Source organism: Salvelinus sp. IW2-2015, unplaced genomic scaffold (assembly GCF_002910315.2).
Source record: "Salvelinus sp. IW2-2015 unplaced genomic scaffold, ASM291031v2 Un_scaffold1865, whole genome shotgun sequence".
Classification (NCBI taxonomy): domain Eukaryota; kingdom Metazoa; phylum Chordata; class Actinopteri; order Salmoniformes; family Salmonidae; genus Salvelinus; species Salvelinus sp. IW2-2015.
The window spans coordinates 39,555-50,176 of record NW_019943229.1 but is presented as its reverse complement, the minus strand read 5'-3'; the positions used below and the strand labels follow the sequence as shown (position 1 = coordinate 50,176).

Sequence of the window (10,622 nt, the reverse complement as noted above, 5' to 3'; positions counted from 1 at the left end):
CTACTATAGGACACAGTATTGGCTGAATTATTCTTCCACAAGGAAAAGCTACAGCCATTCATGTCTCCTGTCCTTCAGATAGTGTATGAGACAAAGGCTGGTACTGTGGGTCCTATGCTACACTATAATACAGTATTGCGCAGTGTAATCTARAGACACAGTAATATTACACTGTTGGCTTCATTCTCCAGTATTGGGTTTATGCTAGACTAACCATAGTGATATTACATTGGTGTTTTTTCACACAGTTGCTGGGTGGCAATAGTTTTCTGTTACAGTATTTTACAGTACAGACAGTAACTATCTTAGTTTCCCATGGAAACTCACATCTCATCTCTATTACAGTTTGTAGCTGTTGTTAATTATAGTTCTGTTGCACACATTTACAGTACAAAGAGTAACTATCCTCCTCCTTTTTAACGTTACTTAGATTGACTCACAGGTGCGTCAATAGACACTTATGTATTAATTTGCATATTCTATCAAATTAAATGTAGTTTTGAACAGTTTTGAGTTTTGAACAGAATTTTGGCATATTTATGTGGTAAAAATGTAGCCCTTTCCTGCTGTCAGTTACCAAAAGCACCCTCTTTGGCCTCATGGGTGGAATGTTATTAATATTTTTCATAATTAATCGAGATTATAAAAAATTTAACAAGACAAAAATCTGGTGTTTCTATGTCAAACTGTTTTGTTATATTTCAGTCTTCTGTGCAAACTCAAAATGTAATACATTTCAACTCTATATCTGACATGGTACAGGTGTCTTCTTTGTTGTAAGTCCATAACCATGTGTGTGAAGTGTAGACTTTTGTTTCAAAGTGGATTTGTTTAAGACTACCAAGAATCTGCAGTAAATGTTTTAGAGGACGTACACAACATTTTGAAATATACTTAATTGTATTAAGAAAAAGCCATTCAATTCACTATCTTGAGAGTCATTGAACAAAATATGGCTTTGTTTTCTTTATCTATTTACCCTACCGACAACATCTCTGCTAGTGAAACAATGGGAGTGGTAGGGGCTACATTTTCTAAGCCACTTCAAACCAAATGGTATAGCACTCAAAATAGCATAACAAGTTGTCCATATAGAATATTGGAGGTTATATAACGGGTGGGTCTAATCCAGGATGCTGATTGGTTAAAACCGCATTCCTGCCGGTGTCTATTCCACAAGTTAGCACTGCCTAAATCTATGACGTTGAAATGCCTATTTAATCTGTTCCATCTCACTGCGCAATCCATTGTCTCATCTGCCCAGCCAGGCAATTTATAAACTTGATCTCCACTGTTAAAATAATTTTAAAATGAAAAGCTGAAATGTCTTGAGTCAAAAAATATTCAACCCCTTTGTTATAGCAAACCTAAATAAGTTCAGGAGTAAAAATGTGCTTAACAAGTATTCCTTCAAAAGTCAAAAAATTTATATACCAAACACAGATTGCCCCTTTAATGTTTTTTAAATTAAAACATAAATTTGACACRACAATGTGGTTCATTTTCATTGTGTGAATTAATAGTTTATTGTTATTGCAAAATACAATTGAAAGCATAAAGTCTAATGATTGTGATTCATAAAGTTCACAAGAAACATTTCTCAAAATAATTCAAAGCTTATTCTTTCTGTGTCAAAGAAATCCTTTTGTCAGATTTGGTTAATTTACGTACAATATTATTTAAGAAAAAAAATGTCTATGATGTGTTATTAGACATAAATAAAGTCAGGAAACTCACCGGTGAAGTTGTGAGAAAACATCTTATCATGGAGGAAAGTCACTACGATGTCGATGCTTTACGTGTGTTACTGCGATGTATCGGGTTGCTACGTCTATGCTTACGTGTGAGTACGTTACTGCGATGTATCGGGTTGCTACGTCACCTAATACACTTCCTGAAGACGGGGAAGTGGTAAGATAGGAGCTAACGTACAGGGTTAGTTATCAATATCTTTGGCTTTTGACCACAACTGAAAAAAAAGCTGCCCTTGTTTGTCAAACTTCTTATAATATAACAATATCATGCAATTTAACAGATGCTTTTATCCAAAGTGACTGACAGTCATGCATGCATATATTTTATGTATGGGTGGCCCAGGAATCAAACTCACAATTCTGGTGTTGCAAGAGCCATGTTCTACCAACTGAGKCATATGATGGGAGAATTGGTGTTGTCACGAATGGTGAACTACTGCTGCTGATAGCATCTGCACATGCAAATAGTATTTCTCCCACCAGTGACCTGCATTCGGCAGGTTAGGGAGGTTATGTATGTTTGGTCATATTTTCACAGGGAGGTTGGTGTTTAAAAACATTTTTTATCCTGGAACTAATTATTATTTAAAAGATCAGACATGTGTTGATCCCATGTTTCTCTCTCTCACACTCCTACACTATGCACACACATCATTTCTTTCACATGAACTATTGTTTTCACATTAACTTTCAACTGTCTTTAGAAGTGTGGTTTTTACTGGTGTCGTTTCACATCTTGCTGCTTCCCCGGAAAGCCTCTGGCCACTCACATTTTTTTTTTMTTGGTTCCTCTGTGGTCACTGTACTGCAGCCGGRAGCAGCCTCCCACCTGCCCTTAGGCCAACTGTTAATAGGTTGTACACTATCTGTCTAAACATACAGAACATCTGGCTTTCAATGCATCAGATAAATCAGGGTATTTTCCCCCCTCGGTATCATAGTGTTTTGTTGAAGAATGGTTAAAGACATGGATCAACGAATGGGAGAGAAAAAATATTTAGATTTCACAAGTTTATGTAGTATAGAATGTTTTGCTGTACATTATAGGCACACGTGCTGTGCCATGGTTACACATAATTACATGTCTCTTATTTTAGTTCCTAAAGCCTAAAAAAGAATGAGGTCAAAGCAGAATGCCAGTATGGGGAACTAAGCTGTTATGAGAGAGACAAGGTGACTTCCTTAGGAGATTTCCTTTGGCATGAGGTTATGGTGATGTTTAGAGGAGGTTATGACATTCTACAAACTGTTACAGACTGGTATTACAGACTGGCGATACAGACTAGTTTGCATATTATTGTAATTATCACTGGTCTGTGCAGAGTTTCCTACTCTACTCTTTCCATTGCCCAGACAGAGTTACAATCGACACACAGTTCAGTTCCCGTCAGCTTTCCAGTAGAGGGCAGTATGATCCTCTGTGAAACATTCATCAGACCACCATACATGGAGGTCCTCCAGAAGAGAGCTTTAGTTCGCTACAGACAAGCAGAGGAGTCTCCCAGAGGGGTACTGCCCGTGTTGGGGTCCGGCCCTATCCCAGTGAGCCAGCTACAGGTCCCAGGTGGGAGACGGAGCGTCTTGAACAGGGTGGTCCTGAAGGACTTACAGAGGAAGAAGTAGATGAGAGGGTCCAGGAGGGAGTTGAGGGAGGACAGCCAGAGTGTACTCTCCTTTAACTGGAAGAAGAACAGTTTGAGGTTGCAGTCAAACATACGTCCCCGGGTCTGGCTCATGGTGTACGGCACACGGGAGAAGTGGAACGGCACGAAGCACACAAAGAACACGGCCAGCACCAGGAAGACGTTTGAACTCACAGTCTTTCTCCGGGGCTGGCGCTGCCCGTTACCAGTACCAGCTCTGCTTGCTCCACCAGCACGGAAAGCGTTGGCGCGGGCGTAGGAACTGTACAGCTCTTTGGTGATGAGGGCATAACACACTATCACCGTCACCAGGTTGCCCCAGAAGATGACCTGGCACACATGGTTGACCACCTCATGCCAATGCAGCCCAGCCGCCGTCTTCAGATCACTGCACTTGAAGTAGACCGAGGTGGGGCTGCGGCTGGTCAGGACCATGTTGGGCAGGGAGAGGGCCAGCAGGGAGCACCAGATAACCAAGGAGAGCAGTTTCCTGTGGGACAGACGGGCCGCGTTGGTCCCCTTGAAGGGCTGGAGGGTCTTCCTGCAGCGGTCGATGCTGATGAGGCCGAAGAAGAGGATGCTGATGTACATGGTGAGATAGAAGAGCACAGAGGAGACACGACAGACGAAGACACGCAGACCCACGGACGCCATGTTGGAGTCAGACAGCACCTACAGGAAAAACACATTCATTTAGCAAAGTCAGTGATTTAATTGATGTTTTTTCATACTTTTTTCATAGTTATCAATATTCTAACTTTTATTAATYTTATGATTATTATAATTGTAACTGCACCTTGAAGGGGAAGGTGAGGGTCATGAGGACGTCGGCCACCACAATGTTCTTGAGGTAGATGATGAAGTGGGAGCGGCTCGGGATGCTGAAGAACACCCACACTGCCAGGCCGTTGAGGGACAGGCCCAACAGGAAGAGGAGGGAGTAGAGAACAGGAAACACCACAGTCTTCAGCACGTTATCACGGGAACAGCTGCTGTTGGTGTGGTTGTGATTGACAGGGGTCAGGGCGAATCCTGTTGTGCTGTCCATATCTAGGGCTGTGCTGTATGAAGCAAAATAAAATACTGTACACTTCCTCATTTCATCCATTACTTACTGTAATGATGACTGGCTTAGCGATAATATAGCTGCCCTCCCATACAAAGCAAGTTGTTTTGATATTCAGAATACATTAGTACATTGAATTAAAAAATGATGATGAATACACTCACAAAATGCACTGCAGATGAACTTTGGAACCACGTACAGCCAGAACGTTTTTTTTTTTTACAATTAACAAAGCTTAAAATGTTTAACTATCAAAATTACAAGAGTTGTAATATCTTATTCCATTTTGTTTTGGGTGTAAGCCTGTCTGATGTGTCTAAGTGAACCCACCTGAGTAGGCCAGGGGCAGAGTGAGACTGACTGGTCCTGATAGAGGATCCTGGAGGACCGTGACTTCTTCTCTCTCGGCAGGTTGGATTCGTTAGACACTCTACTTGGAATGTAGGGGTTTGGGCTCTTTAAGACAGAGCATGAAAATACCCTTCTCTCTCTGTCTCTCTCTCTTTAAATCACTGTCAATCTGATCTGACACTAGAGCATAGTGACAAAATGTGTGGAGATGTTCTCTCCTCTCTCTCTCTCTCTCTCTCTCTCTCTCCCTTCTGCTTTTGTTTCCGGTCATGCCATTCAGAGGAAAGACAGTCTGGTCCCCCCCCAGGATCCTGCAGTCCACAACACCCTCGCATGAATGTTATCCTGTTGCACAATCTGGCCATCAGCTGATGTGTGTGTGTGTGTTAGTACACGGTACACTGAGTGGACAAAACATTAAGAACACTTGTGGAGTTGCACCCCCCCTGTTTTTTCAAATCAAAATCAAATCAAATCATATTTTATTTGTCACTACACATGGTTAGCAGATGTTAATGCGAGTGTAGCGAAATGCTTGTGCTTCTAGTTCCGACAATGCAGTAATAACCAACAAGTAATCTAACCTAACAATTCCACAACTACTACCTTATACACACACAAGTGTAAAGGGATAAAGAATATGTACATAAAGATATATGAATGAGTGGTGGTACAGAACGGCATAGGCAAGATGCAGTAGATGGTATAGAGTACGGTATATACATATGAGATGAGTACTGTAGGGTATGTAAACATAAAGTGGCATAGTTTAAAGTGGCTAGTGGTACATGTATTACATAAAGATGGCAAGATGCAGTAGATGATATAGAGTACAGTATATACATATGAGATGGGTAATGTAGGGTATGTAAACATTATATTAAGTGGCATTGTTTAAAGTGGCTAGTGGTACATTTTTACATAATTTCCATCAATTCCCATTTTTAAAGTGGCTGGAGTTGAGTCAGTATGTTGCCAGCGGCCGCTAAATGTTAGTGGTGGCTGTTTAACAGTCTGATGGCCTTGAGATAGAAGCTGTTTTTCAGTCTCTCGGTCCCTGCTTTGATGCACCTGTACTGACCTCGCCTTCTGGATGATAGCGGGGTGAACAGGCAGTGGGTGTTGTTGTCCTTGATGATCTTTATGGCCTTCCTGTGACATCGGGTGGTGTAGGTGTCCTGGAGGCAGGTAGTTTGCCCCGGTGATGCGTTCTGCAGACCTCACTACCCTCTGGAGAGCCTTACGGTTGTGGGCGGAGCAGTTGCTGTACCAGGCGGTGATACAGCCCGACAGGATGCTCTCGATTGTGCATCTGTAGAAGTTTGTGAGTGCTTTTGGTGACAAGCCGAATTTCTTCAGCCTCCTGAGGTTGAAGAGGCGCTGCTGCGCCTTCTTCACAACGCTGCTGTGTGTGGTGACCAATTCAGTTTGTCCGTGATGTGTACACCGGGAACTTAACTTTCCACCTTCTCCACTACTGACCGTCGATGTGGATAGGGGGTGCTCCCTCTGCTGTTTCCTGAAGTCCAAAATCATCTCCTTTGTTTTGTTGACGTTGAGTGTGAGGTTATTTTCCTGACACCACACTCCGAGGGCCCTCACCTCCTCCCTGTAGGCCGTCTCGTCGTTGTTGTAATCAAGCCTACCACTGTAGTGTCACCCGCAAACTTAATGATTGAGTTGGAGGCGTGCATGGCCACGCAGTCGTGGGTGAACAGGGAGTACAGGAGAGGGCTCAGAAACGCACCCTTGTGGGGCCCCAGTGTTGAGGATCAGCGGGGTGGAGATGTTGTTACTACCCTCACCACCTGGGGGCGGCCCGTCAGGAAGTCCAGGACCCAGTTGCACAGGGCGGGGTCGAGACCCAGGGTCTCGAGCTTGATGACGAGTTTGGAGGGTACTATGGTGTTAAATGCTGAGCTGTAATCGATGAACAGCATTCTCACATGGGTATTCCTCTTGTCCAGATGGGTTAGGGCAGTGTGCAGTGTGGTTGCGATTGCGTCGTCTGTGGACCTATTGGGTCGGTAAGCAAATTGGAGTGGGTCTAGGGTGTCCGGTAGGGTGGAGGTGATATGGTCCTTGACTAGTCTCTCAAAGCACTTCATGATGACGGAAGTGAGTGCTACGGGGCGGTAGTCGTTTAGCTCAGTTACCTTAGCTTTCTTGGGAAAGGAACAATGGTGGCCCTCTTGAAGCATGTGGGAACAGCAGACTGGGATAAGGATTGATTGAATATGTCCGTAAACACACCAGCCAGCTGGTCTGCGCATGCTCTGAGGACGCGGCTGGGAATGCCGTCTGGGCCTGCAGCCTTGCGAGGGTTAACACGTTTAAATGTTTTACTCACCTCGGCTGCAGTGAAGGAGAGCCCGCAGGTTTTGGTAGGGGGCCGTGTCAGTGGCACTTGTATTGTCCTCAAAGCGGGCAAAAAAGTTGTTTAGCCTGTCTGGGAGCAAGACATCCTGGTCCGCGACGGGGCTGGTTTTCTTTTTGTAATCCGTGATTGACTGTAGACCCTGCCACATACCTCTTGTGTCTGAGCTGTTGAATTGCGACTCGATTTTGTCTCTGTACTGGGACTTAGCTGTTTGATTGCCTTGCGGAGAGAATAGCTACACTGTTTGTATTCGGTCATGCTTCCGGTCACCTTGCCCTGGTTAAAAGCAGTGGTTCGCGCTTTCAGTTTCACGCGAATGCTGCCGTCAATCCACGGTTTTCTGGTTTGGGAATGTTTTAATCGTGGCTGTGGGTACGACATCGTCAATGCACTTCCTAATGAACTCGCTCCCCCGAATCAGCATATTCGTCAATATGTTGTTGGACGCAATGCGGAACATATTCCAATCCGCGTGATCGAAGCAGTCTTGAAGCGTGGATTCAGATTGGTCGGACCAGCGTTGAACAGACCTGAGCGCGGGAGCTTGTTGTTTTAGTTTCTGTTTGTAGGCTGGAATCAACAAAATGGAGTCGTGGTCAGCTTTTCCGAAAGGGGGGCGGGGAGGGCCTTATATGCGTCGCGTCGTTTGCCCTCAGAACAGCGTCATTCGTCGGGGCACGGACTCTACAAGGTACTAAAAGCGTTCCACAGGGATGCTGGCCGAAGTTGACTCCAATGCTTCCCACAGTGTCAAGTTAGCTTGATGTCCATTGGGTGGCGGACCATTCTTGTGTCGACACACAGGAAACTGTTGAGCGTGAACAACCCAGCAGCGTTGCAGTTCTTGACACAAACCTGTGTGCCTGGTACCTACTACCATACTCCGTTCAAAGGCACTTCAATATTTTTGTCTTGCCCATTCACACTCTGAATGGCACACATACACAATCCATGTCTCAATTTTCTCAAGGCTTAAAAATACTTCTTTAACCCGTCTCCTCCCTTCATCTACACTGATTGAAGTGGATTTAACAAGTACATCAAGAAGGGATCATAGCTTTCACCTGGATTCACCTGGATTCAGTCTGTCATGGAAGAGCAGGTGTTCTTAATGTTTTGTATATTCTGTGTATAGTGCGCTACTTTTGACCAGAGCCCAACCCCATATGTCATGGACAATGCTGTGATAGTACAGTATATTTGTTAAGTCATGGACAATACTGTGGCTAGTAAACTCAGCAAAAAAAGGAACGTCCTCTCACGGCCAACTGTGTTTATTTTCAGCAAACTTAACATGTGTAAATATTTGTGTGAACATAACAAAATTCAACAACTGAGACATAAACTGAACAAGTTCCACAGACATGTGACTAACAGAAATTGAATAATGTGTCCTGAACAAAGAGGGGGGGGGGAGGTCAAAATCTAAAGTAACAGTCATTATCTGATGTGGCCACCAGCTGCATTTAGTACTGCAGTGCATCTGCTCCCCATGGACTAGTACAATATATCTGTTTAGTCATGGACAATGCTGTGATTGCACAGTATACAGTTGTAGCCTACTGTAGGTCACCATATTTGTGTTTTCATGCTGAGCATATGCAGGTGTGTGTGTGTGTGTGTGTTTTTAGTATGCCGAATAAAATGGGTTGGTTTTCATATTTCACATTTTGGGATTTTGTTTATTCAACAAGTTATTTCCATTTGAAGCATATAACAGCACCGTTCCGGACCAACAGTCTCAGAATAAAAAACACATGGAAAACTGATGCTTTAATGAGACAGACTGGTTTCCTTTCAGGACACTTCAATGACTCGTAAGAGGGGCTTTGTGACATCACTGTCCCACTGTCCTCACAATCTGTATGTTCTCTTCACTCGGGGGCTGAATGACATCACAGATTGGCCCAGACCAGGAAAATAATACGCCCCCTACTGTGATGATCTTATGACCTGGGAATGTTGATGACATAAAACGTCTCCCTGTACAGAAACCCAGCATAAAAAACACAAACGGCAAGCAATGCAGAAGAACAGTGAACAGTGGCTAGGAAAAAATCCCTAGAAAGGCAGGGACGTAGGAAGAAACCTAGAGAGGAACCAGGTTCTGAGGGGTGGCCAGTCCTCTTCTGTCTGTGCCGGGTGGAGATTATAAGGGCATTAAGGCCAGATTAAGGCCAGATCGTTCTTTAAGATGTTCAAACATTCATAGATGACCAGCAGGGTCAAATAATAATAACAGCGGTTGTGGAGGGTGCAACAGGTGAGAGAGAGAATTTGATCAAATCAAATTMTATTGGTCACATACACATATTTAGCAGATGTTATTGCGGGTTTAGCGAAATGCTTGTGTTCCTAGCTCCAACAGTGCAGAATTAGAGGGAGCATATATAAAATCACACAGGACACCAGATAAGACAGGAGAATTTCACCAGATAGGACAGACTGACCCAAACCGAAAGGTTTCTGGATTGAATCCCAGAGCTGACAAGGTACAAATCTGTCGTTCCTCCCCTGAACATGGCAGTTCATCCACTGTTTCCCAGTAGGTTGTCATTGTAAATAARATTTTTTTCTTATCTGACTTGCCTAGTTAAATAAAGGTTAAATAAAAACATTTAAAAAATGTAATSGTACATCAACTGGCGAAAGCTTGCCAAGTTTAMTTACTTRTGAAATGTAAAAAAACAAAGGCTACAAAACAYCTGCTGTTAGATAGTAATAAAAGCCATCTCATATCTCTATCTGACAGATAACTAGAGGCTAGAGCTGACCTGGCCGTGGTAGCTACTAACTAGTGTAGCTTATTCACCTCAGTCGAAATGGGATGACACATTAGCTAACGCTACATGTCAGTTACAATACTAGCTCAGCATTGCGAATAAACACTAGCTTCATTTTTTTTCTGTTAAGTTAAACAGCAGTTACCTTGCCAGCTACATCAGTCAACTAAAGAGTAGCCAGTTTCTGTTCCTTCCACAACTTGGTGAAAGAGCATAACGTGTACACTGAACTTTGCCAAACTCTCCCGTGCCGGTCCAGCCAGCCTCCCAGAAGCTTTTCCTTCATACAGCCTGTCAGTCCGCTCTGTGGTGTCCGAGTGGTCCTAAAGCCAGTTGGATAAACACTACAAACAGCCTACCGACTTCTGGGAAGTCTTTCCACTAGATGTTGGAAAATTGCTGCGGGGACTTGCTTCCATTCAGACACAAGAGCATTAGTGAGGTTGGGCACTGATGTTGGGCAATTAGGCCTGGCTCGCAGTCTGCGTTCCAATTCATCCCAAAGGTGTTCGAGCTCAGGGCTCTGTGCAGGCCAGTCAAGTTCTTCCACACCGATCTCGACAAACCATTTCTGTGTGGTCCCTGCAGCAATGTTCCAACATCTAGTGGAAAGCTTTCCCAGAAGAGTGGAGGATGTTATAACAG

The 10,622-nt window shown here is 43.8% G+C and overlaps 2 protein-coding genes across 3 annotated transcripts in view; both read right to left on the bottom strand.

The window, feature by feature from the left end:
• LOC139024778 (P2Y purinoceptor 13-like) overlaps positions 1 to 1,825 on the bottom strand; it is a 6,626-nt gene extending 4,801 nt beyond the window's left edge. Inside the window, exon 1 of the mRNA XM_070439715.1 lies at positions 1,738 to 1,825. Within this exon, the coding sequence (XP_070295816.1) occupies positions 1,738 to 1,759 (22 nt within the window). The 5' untranslated portion in view covers positions 1,760 to 1,825. The remainder of the gene's footprint in view (positions 1 to 1,737) is intronic.
• Positions 1,826 to 3,232: 1,407 nt separating this feature from the next.
• LOC112072248 (P2Y purinoceptor 12-like) lies at positions 3,233 to 5,012 on the bottom strand. Of its 2 annotated transcripts, XM_024139661.2 has the most exons (3): positions 4,794 to 5,012; positions 4,194 to 4,458; positions 3,233 to 4,069 (listed from the first exon to the last, which is right to left on the bottom strand). In XM_024139661.2, the coding sequence occupies exons 2-3, from the start codon at positions 4,443 to 4,445 to the stop codon at positions 3,233 to 3,235; spliced, it is 1,089 nt and encodes a 362-aa protein (XP_023995429.1). In that variant the 5' UTR covers positions 4,446 to 4,458; positions 4,794 to 5,012. The 2 variants fall into 2 exon arrangements, with proteins under 2 accessions (XP_023995429.1, XP_070295815.1); XM_070439714.1 differs by lacking the exon at positions 4,794 to 5,012 and having other exon boundaries at positions 4,194 to 4,787.
• Positions 5,013 to 10,622: the final 5,610 nt, after the last annotated feature.

What these genes read in the sequence shown, in the direction of transcription:
- LOC112072248 (XM_070439714.1), bottom strand. Translation starts at nt 4,505, where the DNA reads ATGGATGAAATGAGGAAGTGTACAGTATTTTATTTTGCTTCATACAGC. An exon ending in CCCTCACCTTCCCCTTCAAG is followed by an intron (nt 4,070 to 4,193) that starts GTGCAGTTACAA and finishes TTTTTCCTGTAG; the next exon opens with GTGCTGTCTGACTCCAACAT.